Raw genomic sequence first — 27,494 nt, forward strand, 5'->3', positions numbered from 1 at the left:
GATCCTCCCTCCCCCTCAACAAGTGTTTTTGCTGTTATACTTGTCATTTACATGCCGTACACTAATTGGAAGTTCTGCAAGTTCACTTAATTTGCATGCCTCTTTCCTGGCATTTCAATTTATACAAACAATTGTGCGTAGGGCGTTTTACCATCACATCAGCTTGCCTAACAGGAGAAATTACAAAATGGATGGATTTCTTAAAAGACTGTACCTATGTTAAGTTACAGTGAAATTAATGAAACACGTGAAATAGTGCAGAGGTAAAGACAACTGGATTAATATCCATTTTGTTTTCCATGGATACTTAGTACTTAGATTTGGATCCTAAATATCATTTAAGGAGGAGGCTGCTTTTGTAACGCACAAAAAACCATTTTTTAAAAGACCATCGTATATAATATTTATTCGAATACAAAGAGTTGCATGTATGGCACTTATGACTACAGTGGCAGCAGCAGCAGTAACACTGAATGAAGTAGTCATTTACAGCACTCTTCGCAAAAGGAACAGTTTGTTGACAATGTGAGGGCAGCAACAATGTCTTCACTATTCATTCTTCTTAATGCCCACTATTCTTTCAATATCAAGAACTTTTCTCCTTACTTTCTGACTGATAGCTAAAACACTGTCTTGGATCTTATTTTGCGCAACATCTAAGTTGTGTTTACGTGTAGCTAAATCAGTTCTCTCTTTTTTCAGTTGAGATATTTCAGCAAATGTTCTCACCTGTGGATTACAAAACAAGAATGGCTTTTAATAGAAATGTACTTAAAAAACAGAAAACAACAAAAATTAAAACATGAAAATAAGTAAAAAAATAAAACATATGTAATGAGACATAAAAACTAGACTATTAGCACCATATTCAAATTTTAAAAAATCATGTGTGTCCATCTCTTCTAATTTGAGCTTTCTTCACTGAGTGTAACACTAGCAAGCATCAATGTAAAGTGCAGATAATTCACATCTAGCTTCCGGAGGCAAATAGCAAGTACAAAGTCTGTTTCTAGACAAAGTTCTTTATTACCACCATGTCATGTTTTCACTCCTCCGGGTTAGTTTCTGTGTGTGTGTGTGTGTGTGTGGGGGGGGGGGGGGGGGGGGGCAAAGCAGCCTTCTGTCTGATGCCATTCAGCGCTCATTGACCAATTCTAAATTTACTGAAGCAAATAGAGGTAAGTTAAAACAATTCCATACATCAATTAGAATACAGAATTTAACTTCATTTTCTTATGTGTCTATGGAAACATGAAAAAATAACACAATTCTTACTTAGTGTCAACCAGCCTCCTGCCCACCCTTTCTACGAAATGTAGTTTTTACTCTTTTCATCCTTATTAGGTGACCAAAATAAATTAATATATGATAACAATTGCAGCACATTGATCCACCGATATTTAAGCCAGCTCTTACTTATATAATCTAAATGACATTGATTTCCTTTTCTTTTTTCAGTAGTGGTTCAGAGGTGAGAGCCCATTCTTACAGCCAACAGTAGTATCAATGAGGAGGTAATTTGGTTAGTAAAGTGTCAGATGTATAAATAAAAAAAGGAAAATGGTAGCATCTGAAACCTGAAACAAACAGCTTCATTGGGGTGTTTGCATCGTGTATCCTGTGTTGTAAAGAATACAGTAGGAGTATCTTTATTAATCCATTGTGCTGAGAGCTATTTGTTCATTACAAACCTTGACCTTACTTCAGCATAATAAAGATATGAAAAATCTACTTCTCAATCATTAGCAGAATGATACAAAGATAAAAGGAAATAACACAGGCACTAGCTTACAATATAAAACTTTAATTTGTCCAGAAAAAGTAGATAAAGGTTACTAGAGTGGCCTTTTAAGTAAAGAGAAAAAATGCAGAAACATATTTATTGCTTCTCAAGATATTGCACTTTAAAAATTATTGAGTAAGGTTGAGTGAGGTGGTCATGGTGTGAAAAGTTGCCCTGAACAGTGCTGCTGCCTGCCCAGAATTGGTCAAACTACTACTAATACACACTATCCTAGTTGTCAGTGAGTTTGATAGAATATGGTTGTTCCATAATTTTTGAGATAAAACTTTTCTGATTTTCAGTTGCTTGATGTATGGGAAGTCATTAATATTGTTGCATTCTAGAATAATATTCCAGGTAGATATTAAAATTTGTTAACATTTTCCCTGTACAGTGCCAGAGCCAGAGCCAGAGAGGAAGTCAAGACAGGCAAATGCACAACGCGTACATGAAAAAGCTAACTTGGAAGAACAACCAATATTAACCTGGAAGAACAAACAATATTGCACGTAGTATGGGCACAGCACCAAGTCAATTGCCTGCATTCCACCTGAGCTGCACGACCAAGATGCCGATGCATCAGAATGAACAATCTCACTGAGAAGAGAGCATAACGTCATTCTAGTGACCATGCACGATGAAGCAACAATGCCTACGTCTGATGCAATAATGGCTTTACAGAACAATGACACTGTAGAAATAAATAGGCTGAAGGCCTGAAAGAAAGAGTTGTGACACTGCAGCACAAGGCACAGTGCTGACAAGCTCAGAAAACTGGGGCACATTCTATCATCCGTGCTGAAGGGTAATGACAGTGGCATAGCCCAAGTACAAATATCCTAACTTGTACAGCTAGAACCTCAGTTTTGCAGCTAACCATTTCCGAGGTGGGCACTGTGATGCTCTACCCACAGCCTACTGAAACGATTACTGCCTATAATGTCACCACCAACTATAGCTGATGGGCTCAGCTGCAACCTCATCCTGACCTTCACTGATGGAGACTTTGGTGCCTTCCAACGTTACGCCGCTGCAGGCCTCACTGTTGTTCCCTGGTGAGCTGATCCACCACCATGGTAGGGCTTTGTAACCATTATAGAAAAATTTGTAATGAATTTTGTCCAGATAGCCATGCCTTTGAAGCATTTATTAAGAAAAGGAGCAAAATCTGAATGGCCTACTGACTGTCTGACACCTTGAAACAGGCACTGTCATCGGATTCAGTTTTACTATTTCCCAACTTTGAAAAGGAATTCATTTTGACCTGTGATGCAAGCACTGTGACAATGGGATGCATTCTCAGCCAGAGTATCAATAAAAAGAAATGTCCAGTAGCATACACATCCAGACAACTGAACGAAACAAAGAGAAATTACCATATTTACTCGAATCTATGCCGCACTTTTTTTCCAGTTTTTGTAATCCAAAAAACCGCCTGCGGCTCAGAATCGAGTGCAAAGCAAGCGGAAGTTCTGAAAAATGTTGGTGGGTGCCGCCACAACTAACTTATGCCGTCGAATATATGTAGCGTTGCACAGGCATGCTTTGTAGGCACAATGATAAATACTGGCACCAAATCCTCAGCGCCAGTAAAAAAAAAAAAAAAAAAAAAAAAAAAAAAAAAAAAAAAAAAAAAAAAAAGAGGCGGAAGACGAGCTTTTTTTTCTCCTCCCTGAGTTTCGACCACTGCATTTTCATACATTATCCAACGAAGTAAATACAAATTTCGTATTGTTCATCTTCGAATGTAGCAGCATTTCAATGTACTACGAAAATCCGACTGGCAAGACTGTTTGGGATGTTTGTCAATATGGCCAACTCTACGTTCTGAATTTTTTCCTACACGTGAGAAGAGATGGTTGCTAGTAGGAACTTCTATAAATTGTGAATCACATGCAGTATTCTCTTCACCATAAGAATAATATGAATATAAACATTTTGCCATGTGTTGTTATGTGTTTGCTGCTATCTCATTTAAATCCTGTCTGCCTAATAAACTACGAAACTAGAGCGAGACAACAGCAAACGCGGAAGAATATACAAATCATATCATGTTTATATTTGTATTATTCTTATGCCTAATAGTGATACAGTCAGAAATGAAGCACAGCAACTGACTAGATTTTTAAATCTAAGATGACTAATTTCTGCGCAGAATGTAATATACTAGAGGCGCCTGCAAAGATTTTCAAACGAAGAAAAATTTTCGCTAAACTCTCGTTCAGAACATCATCTATGATACGCAGTATATTATTTGGTTCTTGTTGATCATTATCAAAGAAAGCAGCAGTGTAAGTAACAACAAATTTCAGTCTCTTGTCATTGTTTCGCTAATGAGACGATTCCTCTCTCGCTCTTTTAATTGTAAGTGGCGGTAGCGCGCACAAAAGCAAGCCAAGCCGCAACAGACCGTAAACACGCACTATCAGAAAGAGACAAACAATGCATCACACAGTACAGTAATGCATTTTCAGCTTAGAGTGACGTAAACACCTATAACAAAGAAAACGGTGATTATCAGATCAAAGAAAAGTAAGCAATCAATTCAAACCAGACGAAGCAATTGAAAAAGGAATGGTAACCGTACAAATACGGACGGAGTGCCTGACGCATAGCAATGGCTACCTGGTAAAGCTTAACTGCTAAGGTTACGACTCGAACCAAACTACTGTAGCTGTATCGTCATTCATTCGACCTAAATTGTGTATCATATTTCAATGTACAAACTTTGTTTTGATTTGGAGATGCGGCCTAAAACTTCTCTCTGCCCTTGAATTTCGAGTCTCAAATTTCAGGTGCGGCTTAGATTTGGGAAATTTTTTTTTTCCCTTGATTTTGAGTCTCATTTTTCAGATTTTGAGTCTCATTTTTCAAGAGCGGCTTAGATTCGAGTAAATACGGTATTCCACTACAAAGAAGAAAATGTTAGCAGCTACCTATGGCAATTCTTACTTCGATTGTTATTTGAAAGATCGAAAGTTTGAAAGTAGTGATGGATCACAATGTATTAAAGTGGTAATTAGGTTTCAAAGGTCCTACCAGTAGGTTAACAAGATGGGCACTGAGGTTAAATGAATTTGGTAAAAGGAAGGTGCACAAACCAGGAAAAAGCATTATAACTTGTTGGTCTTCTACCTGGAGAGCGTGTCAGCCAGAGTGGAAGTCAAGGAAGGCAAGTGTACAATACCTCCATTGGAACGCTACTGCAGAAGAACAGCCGATATTGTATATAGTCTGGGCACACTGTCGAGTCAATTGACACACATCACCCAAGCTGGGTGACCAAGATGCCAATGTAGCAGAATGACCTCACTGTGAAGAGAGTGTTACATCATTCTGGTGACCACGCACAATGAAGCAACAATAACTGGATACAATAATGGCTTTACAGCATACTGTTGCTGCAAAAATAAATATCTTCATTGGTGTTGCCCGACAGGTACAAATTCCTGGACTTGTACAATTAGATCCTCAGTATCGCAGCCAATCAATTGTGAGATGGAACGTGTGTCTACTTGGATGACTACAACCTAAGATGCCTCTGCCAACCAGATCTGAATGGCTCTGCTGCTGCCTCATCCTGACCTTCACTGATGGGAAGACTTTGGTGCCTTCCAGCGTCATGCCCCTGATGGTTTCTGTCAAGCTGATCAACCACCATCGTTCCTGGGAAGTTCAGTAATTGTTGCCACGCTGACTGCAGCTATTATCAGACTCCAGCGTCATGGACCATTCTTTTGCAGAGAGGCCATGACATGATTCTTCATGACTACAACTACACACTGCAGAACTGATGGGCATCTTTCTTGGCCATTGTCTCTGACATGCAATAGAATGTTGTGGAAATCTATTAGCAGAGCTGCTGTGTTTGCAGTGTTACAGGTGACAATCGTTCATGACATAGCAACTACTGTGTGAGCTGCTGCTGCCGTGCTGACTCTGTGGGGTAAGCTCGTGTCAGCAAATATTGCCTGGTTCACCTGGCTATCCGCAATTTTCGGAAGATAATGCTTTACTTGGCAGTAATATTTTAGTAATGCTTTTGAGCATCTAACATATCCTCACCACTGTGTTACACACGACTATCACTATGACTAAAGACTCTTGTACTGGTCCTCTGTAATATTATTCTTAGCTCACCTATACTTAGAGAAACACTTTTTTTTTTTTTTACAATATCAATGTTTAAACACCATCTTTTGGCCTACAAATTTTGTTCCTTGTCATTTCTTTCTGTTTGATAGTTTCATCTGTGAAATACTAATGCTGAGGTGGCATCTGATAGGCAAAAGGGACTGGTATCTGATAGGCAAAAGGGGCTACACTCCTAGCCAGGAAAAGGGCCCGAGGTGTTCACTCCAATAAGAGTCTGTTATTTCCACACCTTCCACAATACTACAGATCAGACTGGTTTCTAAATCTGTTTTACACACAAAGCTAGTTTTCATCCCTTTGTAACAACTTTGAATTAATTTATTTATGTTATTTAAAACCATCTCTCTTCAGTTATATTTGATCTAATAAACAATCTGATTAAAAATTGTGTGCTGCAGCCATCTGATATTGTTTCAGATACCAGACCACCAAGATGCCTAGACATATGTCTGGAAATCAGAACAACAAACATGGGATACTATTGCAATGGCACTGGTTGCATTCTCTTCTTATGAAGGGAAAGTGATCACTATGTAAACCTCCACAAAAATGCATTAGAGTTCCTTTATATTATTTTCTTTTTAACTGAAGAATATTTGGTTCAATACCTTCTAATCCGTAAATTCAAACTGTGCAAGTGAAATATTATGTACATAACCATGGTTTAGTGAAAATTCAATTTCCCTTAGTGTGGCCACTTTACCTCACCTTCCCCTACAATTCTACATGCATTTGAACCCAGGATTGGATGGGGATGTTGTCTGAATCAAGACTGCACCACTTATCTTGAACAGTGCTGTCACTTCCCCAAACTTATTCTCAAGATGTTCAACATGAAACTGAGGATTCATAGGTAGAAAGGAGTCCCCCGCCATTCTGCTACAGAATAAATACAGAGGCGAATATGGCTCTCTACTTTCCGTAGCCCTATGTTCCTCCCATGGTGTAGCAAAGGAGGGAAATGATTTAGAGTCATATCTGTCAGAATTGTTCTCGATCTCGCCCTTCTTGGAGACTGCTGGCACCGTACAGTCACCAGCAAGAGATGATTTAGTCCGCTTCATTGCAGGTCATCCACCCTGATGCCACCCACTCCGATCACGGGCTCTCCGACAGGCACAACCCAGCTACAGCAAAGGCCACCTGGCATGATGCTCCAGGAAGACAAGTATCTACTCCTTGGCATATATGGGGAGTTTACAGCTCAGGCATCAGCACTGAGATCCCTGTGTTGTCAGGGGGCTACCACCAAAGGGGCACATAACGGCCCCACCACAACAGACTGGCTACCATGCTGGATACTGAGTGCAGAGAAATTCAATGCTGTCATGGGGGGCAAAAGAGGACAGGAGACAACAGAAGAAGATGACATACCCCAGAAAGTGTCCTTGCTAAAATAGTTGAATTGCAGGTGAAGATGCAAAGTCATGACAAGAGTTTCAGAAGATTGAATCTAAGGGCCCTATGGATAACTTGTGCACCACATAAGGCGTCCTTCCCCCTACGGCCCACACTTCTGTAGAATTTGGAAAGTGGCAGGTCAAACCACGAAATGGGACCTGAACTTATAGGACCAAAAAGTGTGAGACTCCTTTTAGTCACCTCTTGTAACAAGCAGGGATACCCAGGGCCTATTCTAGCTGCCGGACCTGCAGGAGTGGGGGGGGGGGGGGGGGGGGGGGATACTTTGGTAGATATGTCAATGTAGTTCTTGGCCAGGCTAGTAATAAATTTGGGGTATTAATGCAAGTCTTTTAAGCAAAGCTGGATGTGCTAAGTACGTAAATATTCAAACAATGCTATTTTACTGACATGAGAATGGTTGGGAAATCTTCAAGCTACAAAATCCTGTAACTCCATGTAATGTTGTGAAATAAACCACCACAATATCAATGCCAGTTGTTACAAAATCTTGTCTCATTTCATTCATGAACGAGTGAAAAATATTGAATCAGTGCTTACATAAGTAGACATTTGTAATAACAGTAAAAGTAAAATGTAATTTGGAAATCCTGTGGGGCATGGTCTTGTGACTCCACTAAAACTTTAATGATTTATTAATTTACTGATTGTGTCAATCCAATAATATGTTTCTAGAGTAATGTTATTGCAGTATAATTTATTTTCTTGTATAATAGGAATTTGTAGGTTTCATTTATTAAATGGTGACAACTGGTATGGGTCAGTACTATCCCCACAGAGTGATAAACTGATATGGTGCTTGTACAAAGAGAACTTTACATTGTTTTGAATATTCTGAATGATAATGTCTGCTAGCTGTCAGATTCATCCACTTCAACTCCACCACAGTGACCCCATCCAGAAATCCAGCAGGACCTCCAGTATCTCTTCAAGTCCTTAGGGACAACCCAGAACTTCTCCCAAGAGTTAAGAGTCAGTCTCTCTCTCTGTCTCTGTCTCCCCGCCCTCCCACCCCTCTCACCCTAACCACTCCCTGCACTCCTACCCTCTACATGCTCCCTCAAGTCCATAAACACAACCACTTAGGACATGCCATTTAGGCCGGTTACAGTGCCTCATTCAGAGAATATCTGCTCTCGTAGATCAACACCTTAAGCCTATTAGCTGCTATCTACCCTCCTCTATAAAAAGATACCAACCATTCCTCCACCGACTCTCCAAAGTTTCTGCTCCTTTACCACACGGTGCCCTGATCGTCACTGTTGATGCCACCTGCCTTTCACTAATGTCCCTAATACCCACGGCCTAGCTACTATTGAACATTACTTTTCTCAACACCCAATTGATTCCAAATCTACAGCCTCCTTACTTGTCACCATGACGAACTATATCCTTACCCAAATTACTTTTCCTTTGAAGGCATCACCTAAAAACAAATCCAGGGTACAGCAAGGGGCCTCCACATGGCACCATCCTTTGCCAATCTATTCATGGGCCATCTAAAGGAATGCTTTCAAACCACCAACACCACCAAACCCCACGCCTGGTTCAGATTTACGGATGATTTCTTTGTGACCTGGATTAAGAGTGAGGACACACCATCCACAATCCTCCAGAACCTCACCACCTTCTTACCCATTCACTACACCTAATCCTCCTCAACCCAACAAGCCACCTTACTTGATGTTGATCTCCACCTCAAAGATGCTACATCAGTACCTCCACTGATATCAAACCTACCAAACCACAAGCAACATTTCCACATCAATAGCTGCCTATCATTCCATACCAAGAAGTCCCTTCATACAGCCCATCCACCTATGGCCATTCCATCTGTAGTGATAAGCAATCCTCCTCCAAATATATAAAGGACCTCACTGAGGCCTACACAGACTGTAATTATGCTCCCAACCTCGTACAGAAACTTATCTCCCATGCCTTATTTGTCTGGTCACCCACCACTTTCCGAATCCCACCTTTCAGCCACAGAGGAGCATTCCCCACTTGACTCAGTACCATCCAGGAATGGAGCATCTGAACCACATTCTTCACTAGGGTTTTGACTACCTCTTGCCGTGCCCTTAAATGAGAAATATCCAACCCACTAACCTCCCCACCCCAGCCACAGTAGTATTCCATCACCCACCAAAACTACACAATATCCTTGTCTATTCCTACACAACAACCCATGCTCTGAACATCTGGCCTCATGTCTCCTATCCCTGTAATAGACCTAGATGCAACACCTGTCCCATACATCCTCCCACCACCATCTACGCAGTCTGTCACCTACCCTATCAACGCCACAGTTACCTGTGAAACCAGTCACAAGCTCAGCTCTCAGCTCAGCTCCACTCTCCTTCCCTGCTCTCCATCTAACTTCCTGACTGCACCTAACTGCCCTACCCTCTCTCTACCTCATCCCTATATGCTCCCATGAACAGCACTTTACCATCCGCCACCCATACCCTGCTCTCCCCCCCCCCCCCCTTCCATCCCTGCCCCAGCATATTCCTAACTCCCACAACCCAGACTGCCTCTTCTATCATGTGCAATCGCTTGCAGTCTGGCCCGGCAGCCAGAGACACTGGTCGTGTGCATGTGAGCTGTATTTGTGTGAATGTGTCGTCTATTTCTGAAGAAAGCCTTCTAGCTGCAAAAGTTTACATGTTTAGTAGTCTTTTTGTTGTGCCTATCTGTGACCCTCATCTCCACTATATGGTGAGTAGCATAATATTGACATTTCATTGAGTAACATCTTCTACTTACAGGTACATTCAAAACCTGTTTCTGCAGCTCTGCCCAAGTTGCACCAGTGTCCAAGTAGCTTCTAGTCTAGGTTCTTCATGATTTTGCAACACTATGAATTTAACATTTTTGTAACTACCAAACATCCTGGCAATGGCCAGGAAAGCGTTTCTGAAGATGAGAAATTTATTAACATCGAATATAGATTTATGTATCAGGAAGTCGTTTCTGAAAGTATTTGTTTGGAGTGTAGCCATGTGTGGAAGTGAATCATGGACGATAACTAGTTTGGACAAGAAGAGAATAGAAGCTTTCGAAATGTGGTGCTACAGAAGAATGCTGAAGATAAGGTGGATAGATCATGTAACTAATGAGGAGGTATTGAACAGGATTGGGGAGAAGAGAAGTTTGTGGCAGAACTTGACTAGAAGAAGGGATCGGTTAGTAGGACGTGTTTTGAGGCATCAAGGGATCACAAATTTAGCATTGGAGGGCGCATGGAGGGTAAAAATCGTAGAGGGAGACCAAGAAATGAATACACTAAGCAGATTCAGAAGGATGTAGGTTGCAGTAGGTACTGGGAGATGAAGAAGCTTGCACAGGATAGAGTAGCATGGAAAGCTGCATCAAACCAGTCTCAGGACTGAAGACAACAACAACAACCAAACATCAATCAAATATTTTAGGCAAAAGTGTAAAATAAATCAGTTACATAAATACAATATGGTGCTGTCATTGAAAAGTGAATATAACTTTTTTCGTAGTGTAAGCAGATGATTGTGGTTTGGTCACTGAAAGGCTAACAGAACTTTGTATTGTGATAAGTGGAGGATTGTAAGAGAACAGGTACGACAGATCCCAGAAAGTAGAACTGACTGCATATAGTGCACCTAAAGTTTCCGTGTAGAGAAGAGATAATGATTTGGTATCACACTACATATATAAATGCTGTATAATCCAGCACACACCAAATCAATATCCAAAATATCATAAGTAGATTCCCTGTACAGGAAAAACAACCATGACCTTATCACAATCCATTTGGCTTAGAGCTCAATATAAATATTACAAAAAAATTATGTTTGCAGACTTAAGGTGGCTCATCCTAACTACATACCAAACATTACCATCTACATCTAAATCTACATGGATACTCCCCAAGTCACACTTAAGTGCCTTGCAGAGGGTTCATCAAACCACCTGCACAATAATTCTCTATTATTCCAATTTTGAAATTCGTAACAAAGAGCACTACATGGGGATCTGCATTCACAATACAATTAATCAGTGAAACAGTAAGCTTAAGATTAAGATTTAATGCACTAAATAACACTAATCATCAGCACAGAAGACTGCACTTGTTATATATTGAGGTATACTTACATTTACATCACACATGCCAAGACGCGGTCTTGCAATTTCTGCCAATCTCCACTCCACAGCAGCTATCGTGTTATTTGCCTTCTGTGCCTACAATTTAATGGAATTATGAATAAAACATATGGTTGACAGTTGCGAAACTAAATATATTTTTCTCGGGGTATCCAAGAGGCATCACACAATGTAAGTAGTCAAGTAGATGTTGATGTGAAACATGAGTATTACTTTAACAGTGGATAAGTTTTCAAGTATATACCAATGCCTTACAAAATACGCATCCTGACTAAAGGATGAGGAACAGCATGACAAGCACTTTTTTATGCTCAATAGCATCAACTAGTCAGTGACACATGTGACGACCTATGTAGCTGCCAGGTTACTTTTTGCCTGTATTAAAGAACACATTGTGCCGCATGACAAATAAACAGAAAGATAGTTACTATTCACCATATAGCAGAGCTGCTGTGTCACAGATAGGCACAGCAAAAAGACTGTCCCTGGATTTTCCACTGTCAAACAATAAGACAGAGAGACATAGATCGGGTGGCCTAATTAGCGACCCATCCCTATTTAAGCCACCGTCTCTATGCCTAACTGTCTTATTGTGGGAGGTGGGGGTTGGAGGGAGTGGGGTGGGGGTGTCAGCCTAAACAGGGACAAGTGGGTGGCCTAAACAGGTAGGTTGGTTGGTTGGTTGGTTGGTTGGTTGGAGGGGGGGAGGGGTGTTTATGGGACTAAATGGCGATTCAAAAGTTACAAGCGTAAGGTAAAGCTTTCTGCTAAAAGTGGGTGGATCTGATCAGAGGGGTCAAACCATGAAGCGAGAAAGCAAAAACACACACAAAAGGGTAGGCCAAATCTAAAAACCAGAAAAACAGAGGAATAAGAGCACTCTTTGCAAGGGGGAGTGGTCATGAGCACCACTCCCAGAAAACACGAAGAGAGGCCCCAAAAACAACCACCCTGCCCCAACAACAGGAGTAAAGCAAAACATTATAACTGAAAATGAACACTACTTTCATATAGGAAACAGGTCCAATTCAAGCATCCATGAATTGTCTGCTAATATAAAGACAAGAAATCTGGAAAGCTATACTTGGTACAAAGGCCTAAAAGAAAGAGACATTCCACCAATATATGGGATACTGCCAGCATGGCACCACAGCCACACTGTGGGGCCTGGTATGACCAATGTGTAGATGGCATAAGACAGTGGAATTCTTCCAACAGGAGCTGGGAGAGGGAGAGGGGGAGGAGGAGGGGGAGACCCATGGCAAATACACAAGGAAGGGAGTTGTTCTGCATCTGGTTCACACTATAGATTAAAAATTTAGAGCTGGAGGTCAAGCCCCTACGGGGGACCAAAATAGAAAAGCCAACAAGGAGGAGGAAAAGCAAGCAAACCAAAACCTTAAGACAAAAGAAAGTCAGGAGGACAGCCGGGTGAACATAAATAACACCTAGAGAGGGAAAGGAAGAAGGGAAAGCATTAAGGACAGGGAGGAAGAAGGAAGGGGAAGATAAAGCAACCCAGAACAAGAAAGGCTGCAATAGCTCAGGGACCTGTGCATGCCACAGATGTACCCACAAAAGAGTTGTGATCCTCTGGGGGTGGCCTAAGCAGGGACAGGAGGCAGGAGGGGGGTGGGCGAAGTGTGGGGTGAGGTGGAGGGGAGAATGGGGTGCAGGGAACTGGAGAAAGGGTTGGGATGAGGATTGGGCAATGATGGGAGCTGGGAGAGGTAAATAGGCATAATCAAGCAGAGAATCAAAAATAAAATGAAACCAGATAAAAAAGGCCTATCTGATAAATCTAAATATATATTTGGAAAGCCACAATACTAAGTATAGAGGAGGGTCTTCATATTAACCCTATATTGCTTGACTTTTTTTTAGGAAACTAGTTTCAATGAAAGAAACATCTGGGGAGGCAGGGCCTAACACAAAAATTATGATCCAGGTTGAACACGACAATTTTGAATAAATTTTGATTAACTCAATAACTTAGATTTGTTGTCATCCAAAAGTATTGATTCATTATTAATCATTCTGTCGCAGAGAAATGGAAACATAATCTATGCTAATACTAAGCATCATGTTACATACCTTACAAAACTAACTAGATGTGATTTTAGTGGCATAAATAATTCTCTATTTTAATTATGCTAAACACAACCTAGCTCACTGTAGCTAGGCTGTGTGTGTTGCCAGATGGCATCATCATGCATAAGCGAGTGGTTTCCTTGAAATTGTATGTAAATTTACAGTTTGTTGTCAAATGTCAACAAAATGCAAGAGAGATTTAATTTCAATAACTTTCTGTCCTGTTCCAATCACACATTGTGTAAGAGAAAAATGACTCTCTCTGCGTCTCAGAGTGTGACCTATAACTTCTTACTTGGTTCTCATGATCCCTGCAGGATGTGTGTGATGGCGGCAGCAAAATAGTTTAAAGTCTTCTTTGACTACACATTTTTAAAATCTACCCATCATGTTTTCATATAAACTGCATCGCCTTTCTTCCAAATATTTCTCTAAGTTCCCCGATAATTTGTCACAGTTTCTTAGACTACACTGATCTCTCTGATCTTATAAGTATCTCTATGAATTTATTTGATATCTATTGTCACATCTACTTTATGAGGACTCTGAACACTGGAACAATACTCTAAAAAGATAAAAACATGATCTTCTATGTTATTTCGTTTACAGTTGTACTACACATACACATGCAAAAGAAATGGTAAACTTTCAGTTCTGCACATCTAGGGGTATTACACAAGTGATAAGTGTAGCACACAACGAGGAAATGATATATTGGTTTGGAAACATCAAAATTCTTAGGTATCCATATTGATGAGGATTTAAACTGGAAAAAGCACATTTCAGAACTCATAAAACAACTTAGTTCAGCCACATTTGTGCTTAGAATCATTGATGATCTTAGGTAGAGACGAATCAGTAAGTTGACATATGGAATAATGCTCTGGAGTACCTCATTTTTAAGGAAAAATGTCTTCATTGAACAAAAATGTATCATAAGAATATGTGATGATCACCTATGATCATCTTGTAGATTTCTGTTTAAGGAGTTGGGCATTCTGACTACTGCTTCACAGTGTATTTATTCCTTCATGAAGTTTGTTATAAATAGTGCACTACAATTGAAAAAGAACAATGATGCACATAATTACAATACCAGAAGGAACAATGACGTTTGTTATTCCACATTAAGGTTGTCTTTAGGACAGAAAGGGTGCAAAATGCTGCAACAACAATTTTTGATCACTTGCCTAGTGATATAAAATGTCTGACTGATAGCAAAGTAAAGTGTGGAAACAAACAGACAACTTTTCTGCTGTCCAACTCCTATTCTGTACAATAATTTCTATTACTGTAACCTATAAAAAGTGGTTGCTAGGACTTATTAACTGACAACGTTTTTATACATTTTTTTTTCTTTCTGGAAAAAAAACCTTAGAAATGACCAGAATGTAGCCATATGTACAAATTAATTTGCAATGTGGATGTAAAATGACTCATCCCACATCAGTAAGATCTATCATGCAAAGTGATCTATGGAACATTAAACTAACAAACCACAACTGTTCCAATAAATCCAAGTTTCCATTTGCCTTCCTTAATAGAAATGTTATGCGATCACCCCACTTCACAATGCCTGTTTGTACTGCCCATAAATATTGTTCAAGATCTTACCCATAATCTGATATTACTGAGTTCCCTCTATTATAAGTGATATTTTGCATCCATCTATATTTAGATAGAGCTGCCATTCAGTGTACCAAGCAAAAATTTTGTCCAAATTTTCCTACATTTCCTTACGACTGTCAGACGACAATCCTTTTCTGCAGAAAACAGCATTGTCAGCACTAATATTATAGTGCTGCTGGACCTATCTGATAAATTCTTCACCTATAGTGAGGACATTATAGATACTATTACACTTCCTTCAGACATATCCAGTCCTCCTTTTGTTTCTGAAGAACATTCAGTGTCCAGTATACCATACTGGGTTCTACTAGTCAATTTTCATTGAGACAATCACATATCTATGACAATACTTCATGTATCTATATCTTTGTTAGTAGTCAGTGATTGGGTATAGTGTCTAATGCTTTTCAGAACTTCCCTAAATGACCAGATGAGCCAATAACTGTGAAACAGCACTATTTTTTTCTCACTTAGTTTCAGTAGGGTGCCCGAGATATAAATGTTTATAGGACACATCACAACTGATTATATGACAGGGAAAATGTACTCAATGAAGCATGTCAACAGACAATTACTAAAACATAAAATATACTTTGCTTAAATGTACATACTGAAGAAGTGCCAGTATATGGCACAGCAGACTGCCAAAGGAGACAGCTATATTGACAGAAGGGAGATGCAACCAACAAAATTTAGCATTTATAATCTCCAATTACCCTTTCATATGGTTAAGATTTTTCACCACAGCTGCATGGAAGTGACAAAGGTACCACTTTGGTGCTATTTTTATCTATTATTTCACACTAAGCCTTAACATCATTTTACTGATATCAGACAGCACTATCAGCTGCCTATACATAGCAAAAGTTAAAATCCTGTTGATATTAAACAATGGCATAAGCAGGTTAACATCTCAAAAGTCAAAAGATTATGATAAATTACAGGATTTGCTAATAACGTAGTCTTACGCTTTGTTTCAGAATATCTTGCCTTTCCTATGTTATGCCTGCCAGTAAACAGTTATAGACTATTGCACCAGAATATTACACTGCATTTTGAACCCTAGACAGGAAAAACTGTATAATTTGTATACTTATATTTCCAGGAAAGTGGATATGGGAGGCAGTTTGGCTCAATTATAGCCTCAGGTTTGTTGATGGTAAGTAATTCTCTTATGTCGTAAACAGTGTGAAGGGAAAAAAAAAGGTTGTTTTTCTCTACAGGTGACCAATAGTTGTGACAATGCTAAAGCAGTTCCACTGCCTAGGATGATAAGTAGGATGGTTGGTTTTCAGATGTGGTGGTGGTGGTGTAGCACGCAGGTAGAGTTAGGTTGGGGAAAGGGGTAGCTGCTAATGTTGGCCAAAGTGGTGCATTCTTCAAGTGTATGGGCCACTGTCAATGGGGGGCACCTCATTCAGAATGGGGTAGATGCATTTCTTTCAGAATAAATTCATGGGTGCAATGAGTAGTCTGCGTAGAAAAACTGAATTTCTCTGAGAGAGACTCTTTGACATCCTCCATACAGTGATGGTCCCGTAAATGATCTTCATTTGTTGGGTGGTGTTCCAGTTCACTTTCTCTCTTCTCATCCTTTTATTTGTCATAGTCCTGATGGTCCTGGCAATGGCACAGTTTCTAGGTCTGTTTTTGTTTTGTTTTGTTTTAGGGCACAAAAACAACTAGGGTCATACGCACCCATATCAAAACTATAGAACACTAAGACAGGGGGAAGTTATAAAACAACTACACGTCAATCCCAATCGACATAAGAGAAGACAGCTAAAAACAGGGACATGGAGAAAGGTCTATAGAATACACCATAGAGAAATGGAGGTCCACAACTAAAATTTGAATGGCCTTCTCCATATTTCTGCAATGGATGAAAAGTGAACCACAGTCGACAACCCGCCCATCATTTGCTAAAACTGCCAATAACTCAGACAGCAGTCCCAAGCGGAAATGTAAATGATTAAAAACTGGGCACTCCGTCAGGAAATGGCGGACAGTGCAATGTGTACAAAGTGGTGGGGGAGCGCCACTTAAACGACGATGGCTAAAAAGGCAGCGCCCAATACGCAACCTTGTTAAAATGTCCACCTCGCGGCGGGAGGACCAAGAGGGGGTCGTCCAAGCCGTTGGGAGAGGCTTAATTACCTGGAGCTTATTCCCTTGGAGGGAGGACCAGTGGTGATGCCAACATGACACCACCTCCTGGCAGGTGGCAACACAGAGATCATCAGAGGGAATATAAGAATTAGTGAGCTGGGGCACGAGGACTGCAGCTATGGCAGCAGCATGAGCAGTGTCATTTCCTGTCAGACCGACAAGACCAGGAACCCACATACCAATTACAGTGGCTCCATCAACAGTGAGCAAGTGACGGTTTTCCTGGATCTGTTGCATTAAGGCTCTTCTTTTTTTCTTATTATAAATGGCTCTGAGCACTATGGCACTAAGCATCTGAGGTCATCAGTCCTCTATTGCATTAAGGGATGGGCATTGTACAGTACACAGAAGCTTTGTAGGGTGCTGAGCGAGTCTGAACAGATCACACAATTGAAAAGCTTGTGTCGCCGGATGCACTCAGTGGCCTGATACAGGGCAAAGAGTTTTGCTGTACATATGGGGCAGTGTGCTGGAAGCTGTACTGAAAAACACCAATGACGAAGGCACACCCGACACCACGGTCTGTCTGGGAGCCATCAGTGTACACAAAGGTATAGTCGTGAAGTTCCATGAGAAGTTCATGAAACTGAAGGTGATAGAGCAAGGCTGGTTCAGTGTCCTCAGGAAGTGAATCAAGAACGACGTGAAAATGGGCTACCACACTAGGCCAAGGTGGTGAAGGTTTCACACCCACTGGAAAAGTTGCAGGGAGCGAGAAGTTAAACTGGCGAAGCAATAGCCGAAAGCGAACTCCAGGAGGTAACGGGGAAGACGCATGCACCCCATACAGGTGAGCAAAGGAGTCATCAAAGAAGGAGGCATAGGATGAGTGGCCATGCATGGCAGACAAACTGCATACATATATGCTGAGGAGAAAGTCACAGCACTAGGACAGCAGTAATTCGGCAGCTTCTGTATACAGACTCTCAACTGGTCTAGTGTAAAAGGCGCCAGTGAATGGTGGACAGTATTGAGACACTGTAAGAGGGACAGACGTGCAGATGCATAAACAAATCACCCATAGTCTAGTTTCAAACAGACAAGGTAGCAGTACAAACAGAAGAGGGTGGCTAGATCTGGATCCCAGGAAGTACCACTGAGGACATGTAGAACACAGAGACCATGTACAGTGGACTGCCAGGTAAGACAAATGGGAAGATCATGAGAGTTTCCCATCGAGAACAAGCCCCAGGAATTTTGTAGTTTCAACAAATAGAAGGGCAACAGGCCCAAGATGTAAAGATTATGGTAGAAACCAAGTGTAAGGCCAGAAATTCATACAAATGGTTTTGTCATTGGAAAAACGAAGGCCATTGTCGACGCTCCATCAGTAAAGACAATCGAAACATCGCTGAAGATGTCGCTCAGTGCGACAGGTCTGTGGAGAACTGCAATAGATGGCAAAATCATCAACAAAAAGAGCCGGAGAGGCCTGATGGGAGACAGACCATTATAGAGTTAGTGGTGATAGCAAAGCGGATGAGGTACACTGCTTTCCTGGATAAAGGTGTCCGGTAAGGGAGAAACCACATGGGCCTTGAAAACTCGGTCTGCTAAAAATTCCTCAAGCAGCCAGGGCAGGCGGCCACATAAGCCCCATGTGTAAAGAGTACAGATGGTACCAGTCCTCCAGCAGGTGTCTTAGGCTTTCTATAAATCGAAAAACAGTCTGGGATTTCCGCGGAAAACCACTCATGACTTGGATGGACAAAGTGACTAGATAGTCAACTGCAGAATGGCACGCTTGAAATCCACACTCTGCAGCGGTGAAGAAATTGAGAGACTCAAGCCACCATACCAGCTGGGCATGAATCATATGTTCCATCACTTTGCAAACAGAGCTGGAGAGAGAGAGAGATGAGGCAGTAGCTAGAATGAAGGTGTTTGTCCCTACTTAGCTTAGGTATGGGTATGACAGTAGCTTCCCCAGCCCTCTGCCCTCTTCCCAGATGCAGTTGTGTGTGTTAAGCAGAAAGTGTTGCCCACAAAAGAAAGGTGCTGCAGCATGTGAATGTGGACAGCGTTTGGACCTGGGGTGGAGGTTTGGGATGAAGTGAGAGCATGATCTAGCCCCCTCATAGTAAAGGCGGCATTGTAGCACTCACGATTCTGAGAAGAGAAGGATATCGTCCGAGCCTCCTAGGCTCATTTCCAATGGAGTAAAACAGAGTACTAGTGGGAAGAGTTCGAAATTTCTGCAAAATGGCAGCCCAAGGTATCAGATAACAATAGGGGCCACAATGACATCATTTGCTACTGTCAGGCTGGAAATAGGGGAATGGATCTTGGTCCCAGAGAGCCGTCAGAGGTTGACCCACATGCAGAGGAGGGACTGGAACTGTTAAAAGAACTAGCGAATGAAATCCAGCTAGCTTTTTTGCTACTCCAAATAACGCGACAACACTGTGTACACATCTGTTCATAATTAATGCAGTTTGCATCATAGGATAATGGTTAAAAATGTGGGAGCATGTCTCCGAGTGTGAATTGCACCACAGCATGCCTCAGTCCACCAAGGGACCAGACACGGTGCGGTAAAGAAGAAGTGCAGGGAATAGAACGTTCTGCAGCAGTAAGGATAATGTTTCTGAAATAGTCCACCAGGTCATCACAACTGGAAAAACTGTGCACTTCGAATTTTGCCAGGTAAGAGTAAAGCCACCAGTCAGCCTTAGTAACCATCTATTTGGGTGTGCTCGTAGACGGGGTAGTCAGCAAACGGATAGCACACGGGAAATGGTCACTCTAGTAGTGTCAGAAAGAATGGACCACATGAGACGATGGACAGGTTGGGTATAGCAGAACGATAGGTCCAAATGGGAATATGGGTGCGATAAGTCAGAAAGGATTGTGGGTGCTCCTGTGTTTAAGGCAGAAGAGGTTAAGTTGATTAAGGAGGTCAGCTAAGAGGACACTTCTCCGACGGGTTCTGGGAGAATCCTAAAGGGGAAGGTGTGCTTTAAAGCCACAGAGCAGCTGGAATGGGTGAGGCAGCTGCCCAATAAGTTTGAGGAAGTCTGCCCTGGTAATATCGAATGATGGAGGGACATAAATGGTACAAAGGGAAAACATCAGGTGAGGAAGGAAAAGGCGAACTGCGAAAGCTTGAAGACTGCTAGCCAGGGACATGGGTTTACTATGATCATCATCCTGTATGAGCAGCATGACTTCCCCGTGAGATGGAATGCTGAACTCATGGGGAAAGTCAAAATGGACCCGGAAGAAATGCAAAAGTTCAAAGCAGTTGTGAGGACACAATTTTGTTTCTTGAAGGCAGAGCAGCTGTAAATCCTCTTTGTTGGACTGAAGGTCGTGAACATTCCATTTGAAGAGTTATAATGAGGAAAAAATAAGGGGTGTCACCTCAGCGGCTGCCCAGTGCCAGCCTGCAAAGTCTTGCTGCTACAGGGCACACAGCAGAAAAACAGTTGGCGGTTCGTACAGACGACACAAAGGCCGGCCAGGTGACATTGTCAGAGAGGATCTTCGACTCAGCGAAGGGGAAAACCGATGCCTTTGTTGGACTTCTTCGAGCTTTTCTGGTTAGCAGAGGGAAGCTCAGGTGTTGGTTGGCTGGAGGGATGTAGGAAGTCTTCAGGGGAGTACTCCTTCTGTCCTTTTCAGCCTGCTGGTTGTGTAGCTGGTGACTTCGCTCCTTGAGGTGAGAGTTTGATGGTTTGTTGTGCAGGTGGTCGAGGGCACGGTGATGTTAACTTGACACTAGGCAATTTCACAACCTCAGAGATGAATCTGAGGTTGCACGTCTATGTGGCCATGTCCTTCATGGAGTGAGACGTAGCGAGAACAGTACTATAAGTGCCAGATGGTAGAACACAGGGTTTGCAACTAGCCAACAACTTGCGAGCGACCATGTAATGAACTTTCTCTTTTACCCTCTTTTACCCAGACAGCCCCTTCATCGAGATACATGGGACAATCTCAAGAGGAGACAGCATGGTCGCCATTGCAGTTAAGACAGCGGGGAGGAGATGGACAATCACCCTTGCTTGCATAACCTACTGCAGGTTACACATCTTACTGCATGTCACAAGACATTCGAGTGTGGCTGAAATGCTGACACTGGTAGTAGAGCATTGGGGTCAGAATTCAAGGTCAAAATGTGATAACTTCATAACCTGCTTTGATCTTGGATGGAAGCACCACTCCATCAAAAGTTAGGGCACTAAGGAGGAATCTACCTTTTTCTATGACCTGATGGATGGCAATGACACCCTGATCAGAGAGGTATGTTTGGATTTCAGCCTCAGACAGACTGTCAAGCAGCCTGGTGTAAATAACACCACGGGAAGAATGCAGAGTTCTATGGGCCTCAACAGGAACGGGATAGCCATGGAGAAGGGAAGCAGCAAGCAGTTGTGCTTGAGAATCAGTAGTGCCATCTGTAAACGAGAGCAGGATTTCACAGGGCCAGCAATTGCATCAACAACTTCCTAAATAATAAACTGATTTACAAGACTGACACTCTTCAGTACAAGACACCATGAGGAACCGTGGCGCAACTGGAAGGGTCTTTGAATTGTTATTGTCATTCTGTTTATGTTTCATGGACGTTGATTGTGAAGATGATTGGTTCATTGTGAGAAAATCCCCCATGGTTGCCAGTGCCTCCAATTGGGTGCTTCTTCCAACTGGGGGCCCCCTTCACAAGGGGCCCCCCTGCCTTAGGTGATTGTTCACACCTCCAGAACATGTGACAGAAAGACCAATCAGCAGTTTGTGAAGGTAGCAGATCAGGCAATCACCCCTCCCTGGGCCCGGCATGTACCAAGGGGTATGTGTGAACCCCAACTGTCAACCGGGGGCTGGGAATTATGCGTTACCCAGTCACCATCACACGTCAGACACAGCCATCAGGAGCGCAAAGGGAGGAAGAAAAAAAAGAAGAACCTCAAACGCAGAAGTCGAGGAAGGATACGAGAAGGTAAACAAAGTAAGGAAAAGTAAACTAAAAACAGTGGCGAGACTACTCTCGTGTCAGTGACGACAATGCAGAACATTCCCAATAACACCCCAGATATGTTCCCCCAAGGGAGTGAAGAAAGAATAGCAAGGGGATATACATGCAGCACAGAATGGAAAAGATGCTGCAATGGCTGGGGCCCCGTGGTAGCCAAGCACGAACCCGCCAAAGAGAGGGGAGGCGCCTGGGGGTTCTAAGTCAGTCAGCTCTGTTGTTGTTTGCTTGTCCTTTGATCAGGCAGTTCGTTTAATGTAATGCTCACACGGCTTGGTGTCTAAATGAATACGACATGTATAGTTGTATCTTGAACCCCCCCTAATTGCTACAACTTTGTGTGCAAGTACATTATGTGTGTAGTATTGTTCAGCACTTTGTAACCAGCTCACTGCATCGCAGCACATCAGGAAGCTCTTAGTCTCCTGAGTTTTTATGTTGCACAGGGATAAGTGATTATTGTTAAGTTCAGAGGTAAACACAGTATATACATTCAGCAGAGCTCGTTTTTCAGAGCCACTGCTGTAAATGAAAACAAAACTCCATCAGTCACTGAGTCTGAAGCAATCAGTGTAGATGGATGGTGGTTCTGGTTGACACTGAGAACTGAGAAAAAATTGCTCCCAGAAGATAATTAGATAGGTGTTATCCTTTGACCAATAAGACAGATCTAGAAACATTACAAGCCATGTACCATGACAGTACAGCACTATGATACTATCTTGTACATTCCAGCAGAGGAAGTTGGAGTTTGTTTCTCAGAATTTGCGGTCTTACAAAAGCTGATGTGCCTAGTGTGGTTCAACTCATAAAAAACACACTCTGACAGTGGCGAGAAAGAACAGAGTGACATAGGTATTTGAACATCTGGAGAAATGATTGGTTGGTTGGATTGGAGAAGGGACCAAACTATGTGGTCATCAGTCCCTCCGACCTTGGAATACCAAACTGATAAAACCTCACACTACAAGAGGGAACGACAATGGCTATAAAATGACAAATTATTGACAGAGAAGGAAGGAAGAAGGCGGAAGAAGAGAGGACGGAAAGAAAGTGACTAATGACAGGGGCATAAAGGAAGAAGCACAGGTAGACAAGATAGACACTCAAGATAAGACAGACCCCATAAAGAAAGGAGTGGAAAGGCAGAGGGCGTGGGTGAACCACCGAGCCCAGTCGAAGCCAGTCCAATCAGGGCAAAGGGGGGAGCAAGGAGGCCTGCTATCCCCTCCACCCACCAATAGGGTTGAAGGTCGGACCCTTAAATAAAGTGATAAAAACTCCCATCACAAGGAAATCGTAAAACTAGACCAGCCACTGAGGCATCATCAGCTAATGCCAGAGGTAGCGAGTCAGGAAAGCTGAAAGACCATTGCAGGGCAGCTAAGACGGGACAGTCCAGTAAGAGGTGAACCAGTCAACATCAATCCTCACGACGGAGGAGATAACCGTGAGTAAGCCAAGTATGGCTGATGTGGAGCCGGCAAAGAATGACAGAGGCTTTTCGAGAGGCCCTTAAGGAGGACCGCCACACAGCTGTAGAATCCTTTATCATCCTGAGCTTGTTTGGCGAAGAAAGGGTGTACCATTCTGCATTCCAAAGTCCCAAAACCTGATGGCGTAATTCTGAGGAACGGTCTATTTCCTGAATTCCAATAGCAAGAGATGGCCCGTTAGTAGCCAATTTAGCCTGTCGATCTGCAAGTTCATTGTCAGGGATCCCAACATGGCCTGGGGTCCAAATGAAAACCATTGAGAATCCACATTGATCAAGGAGAGAAAGGGAGTCTTGGATAGCTACAACCAACAGGTGGCGAGGGAAGCACTGGCCGATAGCTTGAAAACTGCTCAGGGAGTCACTACAGATAGTGAAGGACAGTCCTGAGCAGAAGCGGACAGGGTCCAGTGCGCACAAGATGGATACCAATTCTGCAGTAAAAACACTACAGCCATCTGGCAAGGAATGCAGTTCCGTGTGTCTCGCATAGGTGCAAGCATAACCAGTGTGACCAGCAACCATGGAGTCATCAGTATAAGTCACTTCTGAACCCTGGAATGAACTGAGGAGACAGTAGAATTGGTGGCGAATGGCCTCCAGAGGGACAGAATCCTTTGAATTGATGGAGAGATCAAGACAGCGCTGTGGCCGAGAGACACACCACGGAGAGGTATGTGCTCGAGCGGAGAAAAGAGGCAATAAAGGGAAGTGCTGGAGCTCAGAAAAGAGTGACTGAATGCGGTCAGCCATGGAAAGCCTACATCGTGGCCACTGCCACGGGAGGTTGATGTCCGTGTCTGGATAAAGGAGACCATAATTAGGGTGCTTTGGGGTGCAGCGAATGCGGAGCACGTAAGATATCAGCTGTTGTTGGCCCAAAACTCACAGCACTGGAATCCCCACCTCTGCGAGAAGGCTAATCACGAGGCTAGTCCAGAAGGCACCAATCGCAAGTCGTACTCCACAATGGTGGATGGGGTCTAGTATCTGCAATGTCAAATGTGACACAGAACCATAGACAGGACTCCTGTAGTCTAAACGAGACTGAACCAGCACTTTGTACAATCACAGCAGAATAGAGAGGTCTGCACCCGAGGTGGTATTGCACAGACATCTAAGAACATTGGAGATGTAACCAGCATGTCCTCTTCAGCTGGTGAAGATGAGGGAGCCATGTCAACTGGGCATCGAAGACCAGACCCAAGAGGCGATGGGTGTCCACCAACTCGAGGGACTGGCCATCGAGGAACAGGTCCGGATGGGGATGGACTGTATGGCGATGGCAGAAATGCATGACACAAAACTTGGCCACCGAAAACTGAAAGCCATGGGAGAGAGCCCAAGATTGCACCCAGTAGATTGCCCCCTGGAGACAGTGTTCTGCAGCGTCCATGACGGAGGAAGCAACATAGATACAAAAATCGTCAGCATACAAAGAGGGGGGCACTGTCGGCCCAGCAGCCACCACCACTCCATTAATAACGATGAGAAAGAGAGGGACACTCAGCACAGAACCTTGTAGAACCCTATGTTCTTGCTGATGGGAAGTGCTGTAGGAGGAACCAACTTGGACCTGGAAAGAGTGACAAGAAGGAAAGTTACAGATAACAACAGGCATAGCGCCACCAAGGCACCATTCATGAAGGGTGGTGATGATGTGGTGGTGCCAGGTGGTATTGTAGGCTTTATGCAGGTCGAAGAAGACTGCAATGAGGTGTTGCCAATGGTCAAAAGCTGACTGAATAGCAGGTGGACCCAGTTATCCACCATAGAGCGGCCACAGTGAAAACCTAATCGAGTCGATGACAAAAGGTCGCGGTATTCAAGGATCCTAAACAGCTGCCGACTCACCAGGTGTTCAAGGAGCTTGCAGAGGGTGTTGGTAAGGCTAATTGGACGGTAGCTATCCAACTGAAGAGGTGGCTTCCCAGGCTTCAACACCGGAATAACAATGCTTTCCTGCCACTGGGTAGGAAATACCCCCTCACCCCACACTCCACAGATGGTTGAAAAGGGTCAGTATACGACGGTGGCCAGCCATCGATAAGTGTTGGAGCATTTGGTTATGTATCCAATCTGGTCCAGGAGCTGTGTAAGGTTAGGGCGAGGGTGCTGGCGAATCCCCACTTGCTAAATGGGTCATTGTAAGGCTCCAAACAGCAAGAAATGAAAGACAAAGGCAGTTGTTCCAAGTGCTCTTCAGGAGGAGGAACGTGGGCGGATACTGAGTCAATGCAGAGGCTTGGGCAAAGTGTTGAGCGAAATGCTATGTGACAAAGTATGGGTAAAGACAACACCATGCACAGAAATTTCTGCAACGCAAGTGGGAGGACAATGGCCAAAAATTCGCCCGAGTTTTGCCCAGACTTGTGAAGAGGGGGTGTGTGGTCCTATGGCAGCCACATATCTTTCCCAGCAAATCCATTTCTGAAGTTTGATGAGGTAACAGGCCCAGGTGCAGAATTGTTTAAAGACCAGAGGGAGAGCAGTAGAAGGGTGCCGCTTAAAGTGCTGAAGAGCATGGCAGCGGTCATTTATGGCCCCAGCAATATCTGGAGCCCACAAGGGACCATCGTCCGATGGGGAGGGAGGGCACCTGAGGAGGAAGTGATGGCTGAAACAGCTGCGGAAAGAATGGTGGCAGTCAAAAGTCTGTGTAGACTCATCAATACTACTGTGTGGTAGTACAGGGGGAATGGTGGTAGAAGAGAAGCCACCCCAATCAGCTTTAAAGAAGGCCTCACCTGGGAGGGTGATGGAATGAGATATACTGAAGGAAGGTCAAAACAATCGGGTAATGATTGCTGTCATATAAGTCATTGTGGACACCCCACTGAAAGGAGGGAAGAAGGCCAGGACTGTAAATGGATAGGTCAATGGCAGAGAAAGTGCCATGTGCCACACTAAAGTGTGTGGGAGCGCTGATGTTTACGAGACGGAGGTCAAGCCCTGCCAGAACAGCTTCAACTGTCCTGCCCAGGGCAGTAGTTGTGTGACTAACCCAAAGAGGGTTGTGGGCATTTAAGTCCCCTAGAAGCAGGAAGAGAGAAGGGAGTTGTTGAAGAAGGATGGTTAGGGCAAGGGATGTGGGTGGCCTGTCAGTTGGGAGGTAGAGAGATTACAGATTTTGATTGGAGTGGCCAGATGGACCCTGACAGCAATTGCTTCCAGAATGGTATGGAGGGGAAACCATTCACTAACAATGTTCTTGCGGACCAAGGTGTCAACACCACCAGAAGCCCACAAGGGGCCAATTAGGTTTTGACAGAAAGTGTAGAACCCATGAAAAGTGGGCGAGTAAGAATTGACAAAGTGGGTCTCCTGGAGAGCAACACAAGCAGCAGAGTAGAAGGAAATAAGAGGCTGCAACTCTGGGAGGTGACACAAATAGCCATTACAATTCCACTGGAGGATTCTCAAACTGGAGTCCAAATGGGAAGTGAACGGACTGGAGCTGGTCATGCCGCTGAGTTGCCATCCGTCACCGATAAGGATGGGGTAATGTCCATCTGGATGGGGTCAGACTCTGTTGGCTGGAGAAAGGAAAAGCGGCACCTCAGTGGGTACTGGAAGGGGCTTGCTCTTGTTCTTGTGTTTCTGCTTCTTCTCTTGTGAAGGAAGAGAAAGGCAGA

At 43.1% G+C, this 27,494-nt stretch overlaps 1 protein-coding gene across 1 annotated transcript in view; it reads right to left on the bottom strand.

Annotated features, from left to right (window-relative positions):
* Positions 1-377: 377 nt before the first annotated feature.
* The window catches only part of LOC126326240 (uncharacterized), a 37,742-nt gene continuing 10,625 nt past the window's right edge, over positions 378-27,494 (bottom strand). The window contains exons 3-4 of the mRNA XM_049995623.1: positions 11,492-11,578; positions 378-729 (exon numbers count right to left, since the gene is read on the bottom strand). Coding sequence (XP_049851580.1) covers positions 550-729; positions 11,492-11,578 — 267 coding nt within the window. The 3' untranslated portion in view covers positions 378-549. The remainder of the gene's footprint in view (positions 730-11,491; positions 11,579-27,494) is intronic.

Source organism: Schistocerca gregaria, chromosome 2, assembly GCF_023897955.1.
Source record: "Schistocerca gregaria isolate iqSchGreg1 chromosome 2, iqSchGreg1.2, whole genome shotgun sequence".
In the NCBI taxonomy this organism is placed as follows: Eukaryota; Metazoa; Arthropoda; class Insecta; order Orthoptera; family Acrididae; genus Schistocerca; species Schistocerca gregaria.